Source organism: Scyliorhinus canicula, chromosome 1 (genome assembly GCF_902713615.1).
Source record: "Scyliorhinus canicula chromosome 1, sScyCan1.1, whole genome shotgun sequence".
NCBI classification, from domain to species: domain Eukaryota; kingdom Metazoa; phylum Chordata; class Chondrichthyes; order Carcharhiniformes; family Scyliorhinidae; genus Scyliorhinus; species Scyliorhinus canicula.
The window spans coordinates 98,764,589-98,787,524 of record NC_052146.1 but is presented as its reverse complement, the minus strand read 5'-3'; the positions used below and the strand labels follow the sequence as shown (position 1 = coordinate 98,787,524).

General features: G+C 47.5%; 1 protein-coding gene across 1 annotated transcript; it reads right to left on the bottom strand.

The window, feature by feature from the left end:
* Positions 1 to 284: 284 nt before the first annotated feature.
* Positions 285 to 8,144, bottom strand: LOC119965414 (CCN family member 2-like). Its single transcript, XM_038796173.1, has 5 exons — positions 7,903 to 8,144; positions 6,365 to 6,587; positions 4,027 to 4,278; positions 3,445 to 3,656; positions 285 to 1,546 (listed from the first exon to the last, which is right to left on the bottom strand). Exons 1-5 carry the CDS (start codon positions 7,960 to 7,962, stop codon positions 1,247 to 1,249), a joined length of 1,047 nt encoding a protein of 348 aa, XP_038652101.1. The 5' UTR covers positions 7,963 to 8,144; the 3' UTR covers positions 285 to 1,246.
* Between the last annotated feature and the right edge of the window lie 14,792 nt (positions 8,145 to 22,936).

The window sequence follows — 22,936 nt, the reverse complement described above, 5'->3', positions numbered from 1 at the left end:
TCTTTAATTGATGTTATGACAAAGTTGGGATCCCAGAATCAATACCTAGAGGACTCTGGTCACAGCTGCTAATTAGACTATAACAGTTGGTAATCACTCCATTTTTCAGAAAGTAGTTAATTAATGTTCCTGTTTATGTCACCATGCATACAATTTTTGCTGACACTCAATGTTTGGTAGAAAGTGTAATATATGGCAAAGTGGTGTCATTGATATATATTGACACCTCTGACCACCTTTCTTATCTATTCATAAAATGAGTGCTCCAAACTGAAGACATGTCATTCATATAAAAAATAGAATTTTATTATTCTAAAGTGCAAATATTTACTTTCCCAACTTTACAGTAACAGCTACTATAAAAAGAGGGCTACAACAAAAACAATGTGTGATAACATAAATTATAGTATAAAACTGTACACTTATATTTACACTAATCATAATTTTGACAATCTTAGTCATATTTTTTTTCCCTGCACACTGACATTTTGGAATTCACAAGAGACAGTATTGATCGGATGTCAGAGCTGGGTTACAATTCAAAAGGGTTAAAACTGAAACAGATTCAATTAAAAGCTCTCAGCAATAACTCCAACTGGTTCATTAATGCAGCACGCTACACAGCAAAACCCATCCATAACGATCACAAACTAATGTCAATGATCTTCCATTTTATGAATGTGTGCTAGCAAGGGGAAATGGGATTGCAAGCCTCATGTGTGTTGGCTGCATATACTAGACAATCATGGAGAACACCATGATTTTCCATCATGTAATGAGGAAATTGGCCCATAGCTTTGTAAAGCTAGCCCCCTGGTTTCACAATGAACTGTTCGTGCAGTTTTAGGACTGGTGTCAATTGAAACTATGCACTGTGCGGAATTAGTGCACAAATACTTTATCCAATGACTATAGTAGTTTAGGTCAGGAAATGTACGTGAACATTTCCCTTTAGTCTTACAATTCAAATTCAGATGCTGTCGGATAATTCTCAAGTATAGCTTCAATATTAGACTACAATTTTATATTCCTGAATTCCAAAAATGCCGAAATTTTCTTTTAACAAGACTGTTTTCAAACACTTAATATTGACACAAGGGCAACAATCATAACAATGTATTATGGATATAAGAGCTGATATATATTTACCTTTCCTTTAAAACTGACAAAAGTATTCTAGTCGCTGCAGATATCACTTGAATCTACAAAGATGCTTACAGTTAGTCAATAATTAGAAAGCACTGCTTTATGCAGCATAGTCGCCAATCATTCTCCTGTAATACATGGACAAAAAAATGTCATTGTCAGAGGGACAATCATGGTGACAGGAACAGGTTTTGATGAACATCATTTTCCTCTTGATGTGATCACCCTCTGGACATTTGAATTCCACATGCTGCGTGATGGTGGTGTAAGGGGTGCAGCACCTCCCATCGGTGCAGACTCCGCAGAACTTGGGCCGATATGATCTCATGCTGGTACAACCAGAAAACTCAAATTTCATTGACTTGGGCGGCCTTGACGTGCGGACACACTTTTTGCCTTTCTGCAAAATGAAGGAGAAAAGTTAGAAATATCTGCAGAGCACGTTCCGGATATCATGTCTAACATAATTTGCAGGTGAAACTTCAACCCTTATATCAGCTTTCTTTGAAAGTAACAATTATTATACCCATTTCATTAAAGATACATCATTCCCCTTTCTTTGTTGAAAGTACTGTTGGGGAATGAGTTCAACATCTTTTTTTTAAAATTCATTCATGTGATGTGGGTCTCACTGGCTAGGTCAGCATTCATTGTCCATCCTGAATTGCTCTCAAGAAGGTGGTGGTGAGCTGCCTTCTTGAAGCGCTGCAGTCCATGTTGTGTAGGTACACCCAGAGCGGTCAGGGAGGGAGGCCCACGAATTTGACCCAACGACAGTGAAGGAGAATGATTAACACAGCATGGCCTGGGAATCATGTCTGGTTCGCTGCCACAGCAGATGGTGCATTCTACTGAGTTACAAGGGGATTAGAATTCTGGAGGGGACAGTATTTGATTTTAAAGCACTCTGCACAAGCTAAAAATTGTAGCATTAACACTGCCAACAACCAAAGGTTGGAATGGCAATCCGCCGGTGATTTCACCCAGTGTGTTAACAGGTTAGAGGGGCTAAATCAGGTTGGTCCAACCTTTTGACTTGAAGGTCCACATTTCACATTTTTATTCACTTGGAGGGTCAAGGCACAATTTTTTTTTTGGGGGGGGGGGGGGGGTGGGTAAGGGAAATAGACTCAGAGGAATTTAAATTAATTTCACTATTATGCCAGACAACACATCTGCATCTCTGTAGACAAGATGCAGATGTGAAGATTAATTTATTGCCTTCCCTACACCATCAATTAAGAGGGATACACCTTCCCTTGTTTTTACCTACTACAAGAAGTCAATGCACTTGACGTAGCATGGTCGCATATTCCAAATCTAATGCCCGTCTGCCAGCCTGTGAAGTGCCCCCCCCCCCCCCCCCCCTCCAAACATGCTATATCAGGGCCCTACCCAAGGCCTGACTCCCTTTCCTCTCTGCTGCTGCTCTGACCCCTGCACAATGTTGTGAGTCATGCTGGCAGAGACGGAGATTCAAAACCTATATGGCAACTGCACTGCGTACCGCTTGTTCGGTCACAGGCTGGTTCCCCACGTATTGGCTGCTGGTGAACTCACCAGTGAGCCTATTGGATACCAGTGCAGTGAGGAGATAGTCTGTCATTGGTTGACAGGCTCACAGCATTTTTCAAATTGATGTCAATTGGAATCATCTGCGTCCAATCCAAAAGTGTAGCTGGATGGATCAAAACACTTGTGGGCCATATCTGGCCCTTGGGCAAGCCTGGCCTAAATAATCTACTCCTGTTTCTGTATTCACAGGACAGGAATGGACTTGGGACCTTCTAGGTCTGCATGACTAAGCGTTATATTAGGCATTAACTTTGAGAATGAGGGAAAAATCAAAATAAGTTTTAAATTCATTTGCAGGATGTGGGCACCACTGGCTAGGCCAGTATTTATTGACCATCCCTCATTGCCCTTGAGAAGGTGATGGTGACCCACCTTCTTGAACCAATAGTGCTGTTAGGAAGGGAATTACAGGATTTTGACCCAGCAACAGTGAAGTCTCAGGATGGTGAGTGACTTGGTGGGGGAGAACCTCCAGTTGGTGGTGTCCCCAGGTATCTGCTGCCCTTGTCCTTCTAGATGATAGTGGCTTGGGTTTGGAAGCTGCCTAAGGATAAGGTGATAACCTTCTTGTGAAATTGCATTATTATTTAGATATATCAATAGTTTCTATGGAATCTGTAAATAATTGAAATCTCTGGCAAAAGCAGAGGATATTGCTCCTTTAAGACAAGCTAAGATAGGCTGTTAAAAAATGGAATTATTTGCTTTTGAGATGTTGAATACCTTGATACGTTTCTCGAGATGAGTGTCACAGGGACGGATTGTGCACAGTCTGCTCTGCTTCTCTAGGCGACACTTCCTGTTGTCATTCGTCACCCTGGTGGAAAGTCCCATTCCACAGGACTTTGAGCAGGCACTCCAGTCTGTGGTTTGGACAATACAGTTGTCTCGGACCTGACTGGAATCAGGCCCAAACATAGCTTCTTGTCTGTAAACTGAAATTTAAAAAAAAGCATTAATGAAAACAGGCTGGACTGATATCGTATTAAACAATCAATATGTTAACAGATAGACTTAAAGATTTTTCCAGTAGGAAAATGTCTCAATTCAAGATCTACAAATTAATCTATTTCAATGCTTTAGTCACTGTTTATTAGCTAGTTGCCCGATTATCTATACTAAATCAGTAAAGTACAGTTTAGTGAATGGTTTGCTGATCAATGCTGTTCCAGTCTTTTTCCATTTCTGGTGAGGGTGTTTAAGAGGAACTACATTTCCAAGACAATGGTGGTCAAGCAAAGGCGCTCAGTTGATTAATGATAGTTTGTGCTTTTGTTCAGAGTCCAGCAAAGGATTAACCCTTACCGGCCATGGCAGCATTGAAGACAGAGTGATCTCGAGGCTGGTCACAAACCCACTCCTCACAGCATTTTCCAGGGATTTTAACTCGTCTGGGTGTGGGGCAATCTGGGCTTGGCAGACGCACATCATCTCTGCAGAAAGGGACACAGCCGATTGCTCCATCCATGCAGGTGCACTGATATTTGCAGCTGGGCTGAAATGACTCCCCGCTCCTGTAGATCATTCCTCCCAGGTCACAGGTAGCTCCTTCCCTGGCTAGGAGACAGCAAAGCCAGCAATTAAAAAGATAAACTTCAAAATACAACATTTCTGAGGAAAAAGAGAAATCAAACTGAAACATTAACTTTCTCTCCTTGATGCTGCTCGACTTGGTATTTTCAGTCTTTATTCGATTCAAGTCTAGCTAATCAGAATCCCAACTCAATATCTGCCAAGCCTTTTGCACCTTGGTGATGAACGATTGAAAGATTTGAAATGTTAACCCTCTTGCAACAGAATCTGTCCAAAGCTGTGTTTGTTGGTGTGTTTTCTTTTGGTATCATGACGCTGCCAACAGCCTCAGCTCAGTCCAAAGCACCCTCACCCTCCAGTCAGGATGGACATAACTCAAGCTAACAGCTCAGTGCAACACTGAGGAGGAGCTGTGCTCTCAAGAAGCAGTCTTTCAGGTGACAGGTTAAATTGAAGCCCTCTCAAGTGGGCAAGAAAGATCCCACGGCACCATCTTGAAGAAGGGGCAGGTAGGTTGTCCCCAGTGCCCTAGCCAAGATTGATTTTTCAATCAGCAATTAATCTGGTTACCAAAGCAAGATACAGTGAATGCTAGAAACCAGAGGTAAAAACAGAAAATGCTGGAAACACTCAGCAGGTCAGGCAGCATCTGTGGAGAAATAAAATTAATGTTTCGGGTCTGTGATTTTCCATCAAATCAGAAATGGTAACTCCAGCTAGGATTTTCTGGCCCTGCCTGCCAGGGTCTTCCAATCCCACCAAAGTCAATGGATTTTTAGCTGGTTCACTGCTTCTGCCACAGGAGGAGCCACCCTGGAGGGATGAAAAATGTTGCCCTCTGAATTTCTCTCTGCCAGACCTGCTGATTATTTCCAGCATTTTTCTGGTACAATTAATTAGGTTATCTGGACATTCACAGAAGAATTTGGCCCATTGGGTCTGCACTGGCTCACTGAAAGAGCATTCTACCCAGTCTCACTCCCCCTGCCGTAACCCCATAAACTTGCACATTCTATAATAATAATAAATTATTATCACAAGTAGGGTTCAATGAAGTTATTGTGAAAACCCCTAGTTGCCACATTCCGGCGCCTGTTTGGGGAGGCTGGTAAGGGAATTGAACCCACGCTGCTGGCATTGTTCTGCATTACAAGCCAGCTGTTTAGCCAGCTGTGCTAAACCAGCCCCTCTTTTCAGCTATACCTCCTCTCGGCCTTCTTTTCTCCTAGGGAAACACACCCAACCTCTTCAATCTATCCTCATAGCTACAGTTGTTTACGCATTGCTGTCTGTGGGAGCTTGCTATGTGCAAATTGGCTGCTGTTCCTACATTACAAACAATAGCTACGCCTGAGGAAGTAACTCAGGGACTGAGAGCTTAAAAGGTGCTCTATGAATACAAACCACTTCTTCCTCATGTGAGGAGAGGAGGCAATATATCATTCTAATAAATGCAAAATACTGCAGATATTAGAAATCTGAAAATGCTGGATAAAATCAGCAGGTCTGACAGCATTTTTGAAGAGAGAAACAGAGTTAATATTTTAGGTCTAAATGATCCTTCATTGTTATATGCGGTTGGTTTAGCTCACTTGGCTAGACAGCTGGTTAGTGATGCAAGGCCAGCAGCACGGGTTCAATTCCTGCACTGGCTGAGGTTACTCATTCCTTCTCAACCTTGCCCCTTGCCCGAGGTGTGGTAATCATCACCAGTCGGCTCTCAGCACAGTCATCAGCCTATTGCAATTTTACCTTCAGCAGTGGTTAACACTGCTACCTCACAACACCAGGCACCTGGGTTCAAATCCAACCTTGGGTGACTGTGTGGCGTTTGCATATTCTCCCTGTGTCTGTGTGGGTTTCCTCTGGGTGCTTCGGTTTCCTCCCACAGTCCAAAGATGTGCAGGTTAGGTGGATTAAAATTGCCCCAGAGTGTCCAAAAGATTAGGTTGGGTTACGGGGATAGGGTGGAGGCAAGGGCCTAAGTAGGGTGCTCTTTCAATGGGTCAGTGCAGACTCGATGGGCCAAATGGCCTCCTTCTGCATTGTTGGGATTCTATGAAATCATACTACTCCTTTAGGCATGCTATTGAGTTCAGGAGTGGCTTACCCAAGCAGATGCCAGCTTGCTTGTTGGTGTGGGTGGCCAGGTTGCAGTACAGCCCCTTGTGTTGGTCACAGGGCTCTTTGACGTTACACACATCACCCAGTTGCTTGGCGCAGACCTTACAGCAGCCGCAGGCATCAGTTAACAGGCTCACCCCAGGAGGACAGCGTGGGGTCCCAGGGGAACAACGGCAAGGAAACACACACTCCTCGGCGCCAACTGCAGCCTGAATAAAAACAAAAATCACTAACACAGTTAAAAATAGGATGGTGCAAGCTGGGGGATGAAACGCAGAGCGTTTTAATATCGATTAAAATGGACAGGAATTTGCAACACAATTCTAGGAGAGGGAATATTAAACGGAACTAGACTCATGAACATTCCTGCCCGTCTGTGCACTGAATAATGCCGTGCGTTCCCAGCTACACAAATATATTCGCATTAATTTGGAAAAATGTATCGATGTCAAAAGATTTGCTCTTACAATTAGGGAAACCCTCGGTTTTTTAACACAGAAAAACTGCACAATCCACAGAATTGGTCTTTTTTTTTTGACAATATGTAAACTATCCCCCAAACTAACTCAGTGATAACGAACAATGGTTTAAAAAATCAATTTAATCCCATTTTAATGCATCGTAAAATCCACTTTCAAACACATTTAGTGATATAAAAAGGACCTGTGCGGCCAGGGAAATAATCTCCAATATCACCTCCCCCTCTTTACATAACGTCCAAATTAATAAAGTGCTTCCTCCCATGGCCGATCAGCCGGTACCTCCACCCCCCCCCCCCATGGCCGATCAGCCGGTACCTCCTCCCATGGCCGATCAGCCGGTACCTCCTCTAATGGCCGATCAGCCGGTACCTCCTCCCATGGCCGATCAACCGGGACCTCCTCCCTCCCCCCCCCCCCCATCCCATGGCCGATCAGCCGGTACCTCCTCCCATGGCCGATCAGCCGGTACCTCCTCCCATGGCCGATCAGCCGGTACCTCCCCCCGCCCTCCCCCCCCATGGCCGATCAGCCGGTACCTCCTCCCATGGCCGATCAGCCGGGACCTCCTCCCATGGCCGATCAGCCGGTACCTCCTCCCATGGCCGATCAGCCGGGACCGCCTCCCATGGCCGATCAGCCGGGACCGCCTCCCATGGCCGATCAGCCGGGACCGCCTCCCATGGCCGATCAGCCGGGACCGCCTCCCATGGCCGATCAGCCGGGACCTCCTCCCCCCCCCCCCCCCCCATGGCCGATCAGCCGGTACCTCCTCCCCCCCCCCCCCATATCCATGGTCGAACAGCCGGTACTCCCTCCCCCCATATGGTCGAACAGCCTGTGCCCATCCCCCCACGGCCGATCAGCCGGTGCCCCCTCTCCCCACCATGGCCGCAGCCAGTGCCCATTGCTGCCCCCCACGGCCGATCAGCCGGTGCCCCCTCCCCCCACCATGGCCGCAGCCGGTGCCCATTGCTGCCCCCCACGGCCGATCAGCCGGTGCTCCCCCCGCCGCGGGGTTGCTCAGTATCAAAAGTGGACCTACGCAAAAAAAGAGAAGAACCAGCGCCAAGCAGCGGGCGACCGTCATTCCAACTTCAGCCATTTTCTTTCACTCCAGATAACTTGAACAGCTTTGGTTCCTTCAGCCGAACTGCTGCAAACTCCACTGAAAGTCGGTGGGGGGAGAACCTCCTTAAATAGCCGGAGAGAGGGCGGGTCAGCCGCCTCAATAACATTCCACAGAGGCCAGATGTCCACAAAATTCTTCTTGTCTGCTTCCAATTCCCGATTCCTAAAACTTCACACCGAGCCGCCAACAGGACCGACCTGAGAATGACTGAAACAGTTTAAAACATTTTTAGCTTCATTGAATGAACCCACTTCAAAAGGATATTTTTTTTCCGGGAAAAATCAAACTTCAGTTTCCAAAGTCAATGACATTTTGGGTCAAAGAAAGCTTTGATGAGGTGGAAGCAGAATCCGTAATAGTTTTAAAAAGAAAAACTGATAAATATTTATGAAAGGAAAATTTAAAAGTTATTGCGCTCAGAGGCTAGCTCTGTCAGTGAGATAGTACAGGTAGAGTTGGTTCCTGCATCGGTGCATAATTGTATGAATCTGTGATTCGGTAATCTTTTGCCCAAACTGAACTGAGCCGAATACTTATTAATCAGTCTGAGATTCTCCTATACTTAGATCTTTACAGTTTACAAGTAGACAAACAGTGAACAAAAATAAACATAAAATACCAGGGATGGTGGAAATGTGAAGTAAAAACAGGCAATGCTAGATCTGTGAAGAGAGAAACAGAGTTAAAGTTTTGAATCTGTTTGTCTCTTTGGAGCTCCACAGATGTTGCCAGACCTGCAGAGTTTTTCCAGCATTTTCTGCATTTATTACAAAAAACAATTGTCCTCGAAAAAATGCTGAAACATTTATATCATAATTTAAGGTTACTTATTTAAATGTATGTTGTATGTGTTGTTTTACACTTAAGGAGCTCTGAAATACTCCAATAATGTGCTTTGTTCATAAAATTTTAATTAACAGATGCAAGTAAGTGACAACCATGGCTCAGTTGCTGAGTTTCCAGGTTCATGTCCCACTCCAGGTCTTGAGCACAAAAATCTATGCTAACACTTTATTGCAGTACTGGGGGAGTGCTGCATTGTCAGAGGTGCTGCCTTTTGGATGAGACGTTAAACTGTGGCCCCATTTGCCTTTCAGATTTAATATAAAAGATCCCTACTTTGATGGAGAGCAGGGAAGTTATCCCTGGTGTTCTGGCCAATATTTATCTCTCAGTCGAAATCAGAAAAAAACACAGATCATCTGGTCATTATAACATTGCTGTTTGTAGGAGCTTGCACACAAAATTGGCTGCAGCGTTTCCTACATCACAATTGTGATTATACTTCAAAAATACTCCAGTGACCTTGTAAATGCAATTCTCATCTGTGACATTATACAAATGTCACAGATAAGACATTATGAAGAGTTACTGTTATGTTAAAACTAGCTACCAGGGAGAGCTAAGGGACAGTACTATAAATTGCACTGACTCAGATTTCTGAGAGAGTGAGCTGGACAGGGTAGATAGGGTTTAGAGGCGAGTGGAGTAGAGTGCATTGTAGAGCTTGTAAAATAGAATATAATTGTAGTTAGAATATAGAGACCGCGTTAGTGAGTGTAGTTTAATAATCTATTTGTTTACCATAGGGATAAGTGTCAAACTCTAAATCAAGTAGTGTAAATAACATTAGTTTAGTTCATGAAAAGAACTTCAAGTGTCTTTGTGATCACTACGCTTTCCATCCTGAAGTCAACCTCACAAAGATCACCACATTATCTTTTTACATTTAAGAGCACTCTGGGTTGGTTCATGAAGTGAAGAATTCCTTTACCTTCTCACTAACTGGGGAGGCTTTAGGATCATGCAACACATGGAATTGTGGGGGGCCCTGTTCGGATTGTGGAATATTCCCAGAGCCAGCCAATGAAGGCCCTCAGCTAACCAAGAATCCTCCAAGCCAATCAGGGGCCCTGGATCCAATAATCTCTTTAATGATCTCAGCTTTATTGAAATTGTGCTCCTCTCAAGGTTCCTTATGGTTGATTTCCACTGGGGTTCGACTTAAATATATTAGCCCCAGTGACTTTTAAAATAATTCTGTTTGAAGTTTGCTCTTAAAAATGATAATCACTTCGATCTTATGATTCAATGTTGAGGGGTGGGAGGAGGTTTGTGAGGAGTATAAACACCAGTAGGGATCCTTTGGACTGAATGGCCTATTTCAGTACTGTAATTCTCTATGTAATTTTGTGCATGTTTTAAGCAGCCTTAGCCTGTTCCTGTATGTGCTCTCTAGTCCTATAATCTGCAGTGAGTTTGATTGCTTTAAAGCACATTACATGTTAACTGGTCTCTTTTTACAGCAGCGCTCTCTCCATTTGCCCTCTCCTCAATGGTTGGCTTTTTGACTACATTGGTTGATCAGCCTCCAAGTGGCTCATTAAAATTACAGTTGTTCACGTAGGAGCCTAGACTGTAAATACCAATTGCCTATTTGATTGCATATGGCATCACAGCTGAATTTGGTTCTGCCATCACCAGATGCGCACACATTTGTTTTCTGCAATATAAGCCGCAGGACGATGATTGGAAATAGGAACTTGGACTAATTTCATGTTTGCCAGAACAGATACAAACAGATCAATTATAAATCCCTTATTTTATTTATTATAAAATCCCTCTTCCCTTAAGTTAGTTGAGATCAGCTAACTCGCCTGGTATCTTTCTGCCCTACATAGCTCACCCATTCATTAACCTGCTTGGTTGTCAAGGGAGATTAGGTATATTTATTTGATTTGTTTATCTGTATTACAATTTTATCAACTTGAAAAGCAAGAGAGGAGATAATTACAGGAAGGGTGGGTTTGCTTGTGTTTGTTTATTGACAGATACCAGAGCAGATTAGGAGGTTGTTATATTCTATGGGAACAAAGGAGACAATTATATTTGTTCTACCACACACCGGAGGGTGCAGAAATAACAAAATAATTGCCAGTACACAAGAACTATTGTAAACCAGCACCAGTTAGTCTTCAGACCTCATTTTGTTTTAAGAAAGCACAGATTAAAGCAATAGACAATATTCTGAAGGAAATGACCAGTCGAGTGGTTTAGTGTAGCTCCATTGAATTTAGTGATTAGCATTTGTTCTGATTAATGAAACTATATTTGGAGCACCAGTTTGTTTTTACAGATTTGTTTTGCTTAAATATTAATATCCTTGGGAGAAACCAGAGGCAGTGCTGTTGGAGGAATCTAATTCACTTACCGCATTCAGAACATTCCACATAGTTCTGTGGTTTTGAGCATGTTCCCAATAGTTGCTTCCTCATATGCAGAAGTCAGATCACAGTTCCCTGGGTTCAGTACAGTACATACAACACGGAAATCTCAATAATTTCAAAGCAGATGTTTTTCTTGCAAAGGCTCAATACTATTTACTTGGAGTTTATTCTTTTTAATTTAACAGTACTGGTTCAAATTTCCCTTCTTTGATGCTACTTTAAGAAGTACCGCTAGAGGGCATATGGATATGGATTTGCAACAGGTTAATGCTGCACAGCATAGCAACAGTGTGGGCTCGATTCTCTGCCTCATTACCCTCTCGCTCAAGTGAAAAGAGGCCGGTGAATAGCGGGAGAGGCAGAAAACGAGAACCGCCCCGGGCCAGGATTCTCCAAAATCCCGGCCAAGTGTTGACGCCGGCGTCAAAACTGGCGCGAGCGACGCCGGAATCAACGGGCCTCGAGGCCCAAGCATTCTCCTTGTCTTTGGGGGCTAGAACGTCGGCGGAGTGCTGTGCGTTACTCCAGCGCCAAAAGCCGTCTCTACACGGCAGGTGCGGGTCCACGCATGCGCTCCACGGCCATCTCCGTGCCGGCCCCCGGGCAACATGGCAGAGCCCTACAGGGGCCCGGGTGCGGAGGAACATAGCCCTCCCTCCGGAATGAGCGCGCCTGCCAATCGGTTGCCCCCGATCGTGGGCCTGGCCACCCGTGGAGGCCCACCCTTGTGTTGGCTCCCCCTGCCCCTTCACCAGGACGGCCCCCACAGCCAGAAGGCCGCAGCCTCGCCAGGTGGGACTATATGTAAGCCACGTCGGCGGGGTTCGGTGGGCACTCGGTCCATTGAGCGCGGAGAATCGTTGCGGGCCGCTGTCAACGGCCCCCGACTGGTCGCCGAAGAATCGGCGGCCCGATGTCACAGCGGCGTGGTGGGATTCTTGCGGCCCCCCAGCGATTCTCCGACCCAGCGCATGCTCAGAGAATCCTGGCCCAGGTGCCAAACAGTTTACGGTGCAAACGGTCCGCTCCGGTAGGTGAAATCGGGATCTCGCTGTAGCATGGCGAGAAACCAATTATCACCACTTAAGCCGTATTTCCATACAATGAATGGGAGCCACCCCTTATCCTATGACCTCCCATCATTCATTCGCCTCCCAAGCAAGTGGTCACACTAGCGCCAATTAATACTCCTTTTGAAAAATTTGAACCTGGCGGAAGGGCTGCTATGGGGAGCTGAGGAGGTGTGTAGCTGTCTTTGCCCACAGGCAAAGAGCACGGGGACACTAGGCTTCCCATCCCAGTGCACAGTGGGGGTTGGGGGACTCTCTGCTGAGAGTGGGGGATCCTTCACAGGGATGGGCCGCCATGGGAAGGGGGGAGGCACTGGGGGGGCAACCAGGGGGCAACCGCTCACGGCACCACCATGCCAACCCTGGATTGTGTTTACCCATTCCGGCGGCAACCATTATCCCTACCTGTCTGCGCCACTGACCACCTATAACCCCCATCAACTACCGAGGCCTCTACAGTGTGGCTGAAGGCTACTGCTAATAGGGAATTGGCAATCGTCATTAAATGAGCACTTCACACAACCCAAGTGGATTTCTGTGTGTAGCCGGGCCATGTAGCATATGGGAGTCATTGCCTAGCATCCCAATCACACCTTGATGAATGGACACTGTGCCTGAACACTGCGGGAGGCAACACCACACACGCAATAGCCAACATCCGAACACCCAGCAGATGGGACACAGCTCCAGGGACATGTCCACAGCTGGAGGGTGGGTGAGTGCCAAGGGGAGGGAACCAGCACTTGGTCCAGGTGACGTTATGAGTGGGTGTCCGGGGTACAGGGTCTGAGGTCCGGTGAGGGGGCCTTGCTGTGGCTGGGAGTGCATGGGTAGAGCGTTCCTGGATGGGAGCCACTGTTGTTTGTCAGTCTAATACCCTCTCCCAATTCCTTACGGATAATGGATGCAATGAAATGAAATGAAATGAAAATTGCTTATTGTCACATGTAGGCTTCAAATGAATTTACTGTGAAAAGCCCCTAGTCGCCACATTCTTGCACCTGTCCGGGGAGGCTGGTATGGCAATTGAACCGCGCTACTGGCCTGCCTTGGTCTGCTTTAAAAGATAGCTATTTAGCCCACTGTGCTAAACCAGCCCCCCAATGGCCGGGATATTGGATGCAGAACTTGCCTTTGTGGTGCTGCTGGTAGGCCAGGTGGCCAGATGCCGGAGACAGTGGTAGCAGCAGCATCTGCAGATGCTCGAGGCTGCGGCCTATGTGCCAGACCCGTCCCACACCCTGAGGACCCGGCCGCCCATCAGGCCAGGGATTGACCCAGATGTCATCCTTAAATATCAGTGCTACACTATCTCCCTTACCTTCCTGTCTGTCCTTCCGAATAGTTTGATACCACTGGATATTTAAGTCCCAATTGTGACCATCCTGCAGCCATGTCTCGGTAGTCACCATTAAATCATACTCATTTATGATGATTTGTATCATCAACTCATTTATCTTGTTTCGAATGCCATGAACATTTAAGTAAAGTGCCTTTATGCTAGTTTTAATAGCTTCCTTTTGAATCCTAACAACTCCATTAATAACATCTCCTGAGTTCTTCCCTTTATCTTTTTTCGTAACTTTCGGTATAGTTGAACCCATCTTTCCACGTACTAAGCTGCTGCTTTGCTTCCCATTAACCATTTAGTTCCTGTAGTGCAACCCTTCCATCCCTCCCTCAACATACAGCTCGTGTGCGACCACCAGATGAAGATAATGCACATGTGCACTTTTCCCGGGGAGTGTCCATGACAGCTACATTCTGGGCAGTCGGTCACCCTCGGCCTGTTCGAGGAGCACCCCAGGATGGGTGGCTGGCTCATGGGGTCCGCTGCGGACCTGGCTAATGATGCCAGTATGGAGGCCGGGGACCGCAGCAGAGACCCAATACGAGGCCCATTCAGCCACCCAGGCTGTCATTGAGCAGTGCATCAGACTCCTCAAAATGCAGTCCGATGCCTCGACCACTTCGGTGGTGCCCTGCAGTACAGCCCCCGGAGGGCCGCCCACTTGAAATGAAATGAAATGAAATGAAAATCACTTATTGTCACAAGTAGGCTTCAAATGAAGTTACTGTGAAAAGCCCCTAGTCGCCACATTCCGGCGCCTGTTCGGGGAGGCTGGTACGGGAATTGAACCGTGCTGCTGGCCTGCCTTCGTCTGCTTTAAAAGCCAGCTATTTAGCCCAGTGAGCTAAATCAGCTCCTCCATTCTGTGGGGCGACGTGCTGGAGGTTGGTGATGAGGGACATGTGGCCACATCCGAGGAAAGGAGGAGGAGGATGATGAGGTGGCACCCGACCAGCAGGGGCTGGAGGACGAGGCCGAGGAGGAACCCAAGGACCAGATGGAGGCTGCAGGAATGGCGAAAGCAGTGAGGGTGCGGCAAACCCGGAGGGACAGAGAGGCCCTCGTACTCGGCCGATTCACTTAGAATGTGGCCGGTCCATCACCCCCCACTCTCATCTCCCACCCTCCCAGAGTATGTGTCACATCACTCCAGGGTGTGTCAGCATCATCAGCTGTCGAGGGCAATGATAACCCGTAGAGAGCTGAGTGCCTGTGCTCCTCAGGACTCACATCAGAGGTGGAGGCAGCCAGCTCCTTACCTCGTCCCGTGGCCTTTGATGCCCCTGGCGGGCATCCTGTGGGAGCTCTGGGGCCGGAAGACCCGGGCTCACTTGTCGATGGCACATGCACTGCCGTGCCGCCCTGTCCTGTGTGCTGACCCTGAGACGTGGCCTCATCAGACAGGTGGATCCCTCGGGAGCTGATGGCCACCGTCACCACACCATAGGACTGGTTTGGGTTGCCACCCAGTGCTTCCCTCCTCCCACGCGGTGCCCATAGGACCCTGTGGTTCAGCTTGGGGCGGAGGGGCAGCTGGTTCGAGCCCAGGCTGCTCCTGCATCATCTGGCTCTGCCAGCCCTGACGGTACCCCGTGGTCTGCACCATCCTTGGCGACACTCCTCAGTAACTGGGACATGCTCTGCCGCGCTGGGTGTTGCATGCAGATTTGGAGGGCGGACGGATACTCCCATGGAGATGGAAAGGTTTTGAGGGAGGGTGGAGTGGGGGACCATTGGTGAGCTACTCACCCGTGCTGTCCTGTCTAGGTCATTGACCTTCTTCCTGCATTAGAGGCCAGTCCTGCTGGTCACACACCCTAAGCTCACAGCTGCCGCCACCTGATCCCAGGCAGCACTGGCTGCCCGATGGCTGAACCTCCTGGACCCTGGGGGGAACAGGACACCCCTCCACAGCATCTAGCAGCCTCCTCAGGTCAGCGTCCCTGAAACATGGTGCTGGGCTCCTCAGCGCCATTGTTGCGAGCTCGCTGTGGTTGGCTGAGCAAGTGCAGCTTAAGTGGTATTCGACCTTGTTAGCCTGGGGCTGGCGAGCGCGGTGCTGTCAAATTAGCTGCCGAGCATTCAATTAAGGCAAGAGCACAGTGGTTAGCACTGTTGCTTCACATCGCCAGTGTCCCGGGTCCCATTCCCGCTTAGGTCACATCTGTGCGGAGTCTGCACTTTCTCCCCGTGTCTGAGTGGGTTTCCTCCGGGTGCTCCGGTTTCCTCCCACAGTCCAAAGACGAACTGTTCGGTGAATTGGACATTCTGAATTCTCCCTGTGTGTACCCAAACAGGCGCCGGAATGTGGCGACTAGGAGATTTTCACAGTAACTTCATTGCGGTGTTAATGTAAGCCCGTAGGGCCTCTCAGTAAGTGGACCAATTAACGTTGAATAGCATTGCCGGCCTCACTGGGCCGAATGCCAGGAAGCTCGTGGCAGGTAGCACAGTGGTTAGCACCGTTGTTTCACGGCTGCATGGTCTCAGGTATGATTCCTGCCTTGGGTCACTGTGTGAAGTCTGCACATTCTCCCTGTGTCTGCGCGGGCTTCCTCCGGGTGCTCCGGTTTCTTCCCACAGTCCAAAGATGTGTAGGGTAGGTGGATTGGCCATGATAAATTGCCCTTAGTGTCTGAAAAGGTTGGGTGGGGTTACTGGGATAAGGTGGATGTGTGGGCTCAAGTGAGGTGCTCTTTCCAAGGGCCGGTGCAGACTTGATGGGCCGAATGGCCTCCTTCTGCACTGTAAATTATATAATTCTATAATTCCCTCTCGCTACATCACTTAGAAATCTTTCCAGTGAATTGTGCCCTTTGTCTCAATAAGACAGTTCAATCATTGTCATACATTTTAATAAACTATTAAGACTATATAACATTCTTATGTGCATCCATGTTTTTAAAAATTGACTTCTAGGGCCCAAATTGACCTCATTCAAAACCCACCCATTTACAGTTAAAACTGGCCCCATAACCTCAGTATCAGGAGCTGAAATCCAGCCAAGTTTCCTGCACCTGTCCAGTGATTCTTCATGGAGAATGCACATATACGCATGTTTCATGGGGAAAGGAGTGGGCTCAGTTGTGATCTCCCACCATGGATAATAGCTTGCAGTTACTATCTAACTTCAGTTTGTCCAAAATTCTGTTGCCCTATCCTAATTCACACACTAAGTTCCATTCCCATATCACCCGATCTCACTCACCTACATTGGCTCTCTATTAGGCGAACTACACCTCCATAGCTCTGTAACATCCTCCAACTCTACAACACTCTGAGACCGACCTCATCCTCCAATTCTGGTCACACACATCCCTGATTATCTTTGCTCCATCGTTGGTGATTGGGGTTCAGCAGCTTGTGCCCTGAAATTCCCTCCCTAAATCTCTCCCTCTAACTGCCTCTCTCTATTTGTGCGATTTAATAGACAGGTAACTGTCCCGTTTTGGCAAATTTAGCGGAGTGTTTCCTGGCATTTTCAGTGGCAAGAACAATCCCGCTATTAAATGGGACTCTGCTTATGGAACGTTCATTTCAAATTTAGCCACAACCTGGGCACCATTACACCAGCTCCTAAAGATGCATCAGTGGTGGCAATGGAGGAACCCCCAAGAAGAAGACTTTAGAGTTGTGAAGCAAGCCTTGCAGAGCTCGAGCCTCTTGGTGTATTTTGACCCGGGGAAACCAATCATGCTCACACGTGATGTGTCCCATAGAACATACAGTGCCGAAGGAGGCTATTTGGCCCAACGAGTCTGCACCGACCCACTTAAGCCCTCATTTCCACCCTATCCCCGTAACCCAATAACCCCTTCTAACCTTTTCTTTTTGGTCACTAAGGGCAATTTATCATGGCCAACCCACCTAACCTGCACATCTTTGGACTGTGGGAGGAAACTGGAGCACCCGGAGGAAACCCATGCAGACGCAGGGAGAACGCGCAGACTCCGCACAGACAGTGACCCAACGGGGAATTGAACCTGGGATCCTGGTGCTGTGAAGCCACAGTGCTATCCAGTTGTTCCTCCATGCTGCCCACGGAATGTCCCCTTACGGAATGTATTATCCCACAAAATAGGAGATGGTTCTGAGCACCCGATCATTTTAGCCTCGAGGATCCTTTCAGAAGTAGAATGGAACTGTGCCCTGATCGAGAAGGAGGGCTTAGCAGTTATATACAGTGTGAAGAAATTCACCAATATGTGTATAGACACTGGTTTGACATAGTTATTGACCTCAAGCCATTACTGGTTCTTTCAAGGGAAGACAAGCCAGAGTCTTGGCGAGGGTGCACGTTGGATCTTGTTGTCGGCGGCCGACAATTATGTTTTCCAGCTCCAGCCTGCCATGCAATTTGCCAGTACGGATGCATTAAGTCGAATGCCCTGCCAAAGAGCATTCCACCGCCATCTGTACCTGAGGAGATCATACTGGCTTTGAACGTCCGCGACACTCTGCTATTGCCTGCCAGACACATTCGTAACTGGATCCATAGAGACTCCATAATATTAAAGGTGGCAATACGAGAAATCTGAGCAACTAAGGCCCTACTTCGCCAGTCAGGACAAATTTACCTGTGAGGATGGCAGGATTCTGTGGGGATCACAAGGGGCCCCTCCTACAAATAAGACTCTATCAATTAAAGTGCTTCACACTAAATTCTTAACGCTAATTGCAATACTCTATCATAGTCTAAACTATAAACTCAACATAGAACATAGGATTATTTCCTACAGCGCAGAAGGAGGCTATTCAGTCCATCGAGTCTGCACTGACCCTCTGAGACAGCACCCTACCTAGGCCCACTCCTCCAACCTATCCCTGTAACCCCACCTAACCTGCACACCTTTGGACACTAAGGGGCAATTTAGCATGGCCAATACACCTAACCTGCACATCCTTGGGATTTTGTTGGGGAAGTTGGAAATGGGAGCAACGTGGAGAAAATCCTGGTGGAAATGTCTGTCTATTCTGTCTATTCCTCATACGTACGGAGAATATTCCACCCTGAGTGAAGAAAGTGTTACCTAAGGTCACATACAGCTGGACTGACATTAAAAAAAACACAGGAACAAGTAAATTTCAGTCATTTAAACCACTAAAGGGTTGTGATTCAGCTCAGGTCATCAGGGCAAATGTGAAAGGTTCTATAGCGCTGAGAGGGTTTTTCTGTGGTGCTCAGACGTGGTGTGCACTAGAAGAGTAAACGCTTCTGTCTGACATTTGTCCTCTGTGAGGGAGCGAAACACTAGTCCCACAAACAGTACATTTTATGACCAGTAATACTGTCATGGATTAGTCTGATCAGCTGGAAAATATTACAGCCGTCAAGCCTTTTATTACAAGAAGAGCAATTCAAAGTCATGAATGAAATCACATTCATATCTGAGACGTGAATAGTTCCCAGTGTTTTACTCTCTACAGAATCATAGAATCATAGAATCCCTACAGAGCAGAAAGAGACCATTCAGCCCTGTGACCCCCATCTAACCTTTGGGCACTGGGGGGAAATTTAACAGGGCCAATCCACCTAACCTACACATCTAGAGTCCCTACAGAGCAGAAGGAGGCCATTCAGCCCATTGAGTTTGCATCGACACTCTCGAAGAGCATTCCACCCAATTCCACTCTCCCTTATCCCATAGCCCCATAACCTAAGCTACACATATTTGGACACTAAGAAATAAATTATGATGGTCAATCCACCTAATCTGCACCTCTTTGGACTGTGAGAGGAAACCAGAGCACCCGGAGGAAACCCAAGCATGACATGGGGAGAAAGTATAAATTCCACACCCAAGGCCAGAATTGAACCCAGGTCCCTGGTGCTGTGATGCAGCAGTGGAACCATTGTGCCGCCCCATATATGGTGCCCACCCAGGGCAGGCAAAGATTAAAATGCTGGCATGCAACTATGTCTGGTGGCTAGGCATACATAAAGCCAATGAAGAATTGGTGCATCAGTGCCAACCTTTCCAAATATAGCAGTCCTTGCCTCCGTCGGCCACTCTCCAACCTTGGGAATGGCCAGATTGACCGCTTGAGGAGTCAGAGGCAACGATTCCCAGTTTGGAGTCAACAAGTCCCAGCAGTATTGTGAACACAACTGTAACTCCGTCCGTCTGAAGGGAACCAGGGGCTCCTAAATCAACACAACCAGCTGCACCTGTGGAAGACTGTGAGGTCAGTTTGCCTGTCATTTAGGCAGTGCCTCCTGAGTTGACACCAACTGTTGACAATTTGATTATCCAGACGAAGTAGGGCTGTGGAGGTCCGGGAGAACCCAGAGGCCTCCGGACTGATGACCATTTGATGGACTCTTTTTCCCGTGGTCTCTTATAATGTTTATAAACTCTATATATAGTTTTTTTGTAGGTGGTTGTAATAAGGGAGTTAAGGAGGGAGGGATGTGGGAGCGCAGCCCCTATTAAGGGGTGGGCTTGATAGACCACGTGCCAGGCTCAGGGCCAATGGCGGGTTTCTTGTTATGCTCTAGGTGTAGCAGAAGCGGCTTCCTTGTGGTGCACTTAACAAAGGAAGGTTCAGACGTGGAGATAACTTCAACACGTTTATGAAACTATATACACTTATATAACTTGGGTTCGACACTACTATTAATCCTACTATAGCTACCCAGACTGACTAACCAGACTGCTACAATCCACATGGTGGGAGTGATATCAAATCAACCCTGAGTCTGTACTCACTGACTGTCTCCACTGGAAAGAGACAGATCATGTGTGTGGCGTCCTTCATATATGGGTTGGTGTAATGCCCTCCTGTGGTCGTGTCACCTCTGTGTGTATCATGAATGCCCATTGGTCGTGTCCTATCTAACTGATCTATTGGTTGAGTGTGTGTGTGTGATGCCTCTGGTGCTCCTTCTAGTGTCTAGCTAGTCTACATGTATTTACATTAACCCCTTGTGTATTTATAGTGATGCACATCACCACATCCCCTTTTTTATGTGTTACATATTTTCTGTACACTTTAAGAAAATTGAACACAAAACAGGTCGATAAGTTACATACAAGTCATGGGAACAGTGATGAAACAATAAGTCCAAATCATTCTTGTGAGTCCGAAAACCATCAAACATCATGGTCAAATGTCTCTCTTGGTGGGTTGGTGAATTTGATGGTGGCAGGTCCTCATGAACACCATCAATATCCCTGTGCCACGGGAACCAAGAAGTGGTCAAATCGCTTCACTGTCTGTTTTGAAGTCCCTTCTTTTTGCGATGTTTGTGATGGTGATGTTGGATGGCATCTTGTAGCTGATAAGGTGTTGGCGTGAAACTAGAGCCTTGCATCTGATAGGAATATGCCGTTTGGCCAGGCTGGGGTGCAGCAAATCCTGGGCTGTAACTAAGGCATTCAGTCTGTGGTGCAGATTGCGCCTGTGGTAGTCCTCCTTCGGTCTTGATTCCACTCGTGGGCGATACGTGATGCTGGCCTGATTGAGAAGATGCTGCATAGACTGCTGGCTGTTGCATTCCTGAATGCTGGGTTTGTCCAGCAAAAGTTGTCTTTGGCTGTGGGGAATATTGGTGAATTCCTCTGGGACTGTCGTCACTGCTTGTTATTACTGACCCAGTGTAAGTGTCAAGTGATCATCTCCTGTCGTTGTGGCATCTGCTGTCACCCTGAGCGTGCCGTCACTGAGGTTGCGGCACTCCCTGTCTGGAGTAAAGTCCGGCTTACGTGAATCAGAGTTGGCGTTTGGTTGCTCCCCATCTGGAGTCTCGTTTGTGTCACCTGCGTCAGGTGTGGTTTGTCGGTGCTGCTCGTCCGGAGTTTTAGCAGGTTCACTGGAGTCCGCTGAGATTTCTTGAAGCTGCACAATTCCCGGCTGGGTCACTGTCTGTGCGGAGTCTGCACGTCCTCCCCGTGTGTGCGTGGGTTTCCTCCGGGTGCTCCGGTTTCCTCCCACAGTCCAAAGATGTGCGGGTTAGGTGGATTGGCCATGCTAAATTGCCCGTAGTGTCCTAAAAAAAAAAGTAAGGTTAAGGGGGGGGTTGTTGGGTTACGGGTATAGGGTGGATACGTGGGTTTGAGTAGGGTGATCATTGCTCGGCACAACATCGAGGGCCGAAGGGCCTGTTCTGTGCTGTACTGTTCTGTGTTCTGTGTGCACGTCTGGAGTTGGAGCATGCAGGAATGCATTGACTTGTAGAGAGGTTCGAGCGAATGAGGTTGGGAGTATCGTGGTGTCACCGGAGTCACCAGTGGTGTCACAGTGATCGTCGAGTGCCTCTGTACACACTAGCTGAGGTCTGTCACATTGCACATCTGGCATGGGAAGTGGGATGCTGTCGTCACTCGTCTCACATACTGTGGGTAGAGTCTCAGTAGCTCCTAGCTGTTCACTTAGGTTGGGTAAATTGTCAGAGTCTTCATCTGATGGCGAAAACAATGTGGTGGACTGTCATTGTCTTGCTGTTGCTCGTCACTTGGGCTTGGACTGTCACCGTCACTTTGTTCTGCACTGGAGCATGATAGACCGTCATGGTCGTCCTGCTGTGCGTTAGAGCGTGGTGGACTGTCATGGTCTTCTTGATATTTACTGGAGCATGGCAGATTTGCATCGTCTGTTGCTAGTTGGTCTGAGGAGGTTGCTAGACCCTCATGGCCTTGTTCCTGTAAGGACAGCACTTGGGAGTCTTGTATTGCTTCTATCATGGAGGCTGTCCACGAGCTCGCCGCGGAGGCTCGTGACACTGGAGTCACGTCTTGTGTGAGCAAGTACTGCGCTCTGGAGTCTTGCGTTTCTTCTGTCGTGGAGTCTGTCCACGAGCTAACTGTGGAGGCTTGTGACACTGGAGTCACTTCTTGTTCAGGCGAGGACTGCGGTATGGAGTCTTGCGTGTCTTCTTTCGTAGAGTCGGGAGCCCTTAGCGGTGCGTGGGCCACACTCAGTGTGGCAGCAGGCTGCTCTCTGTGGGCTTGTACTGCTGTCTGTCTCTTGGTTTCAGGCCGCAACATAATCCTGCACTCACGAGTCGGGATGTCGTAGATGCTGGGCTGAAGATCCTCAAATGGGAAGAATGAATCCGTGTCTGCGTCGGATGCTGTACGGGGGTAGCCTCCCAAGGTGAAAGGTTCATCATGGTCTTCTAGGACCATATCATCACTGTCTGCGTCGGAGCTGCCATTGGGTTCGCAAGGTCCAGAGAAAATATAAAGGTCGGTATCGAAGTATTCCAGGTTGGAATCATCGGTTTGAGCGTACGTAACTGCTTGTTGCAGGGTTCTTTGGAGGTAAGTTTCATGTTCTGGTTCAAATTGAGATATTGT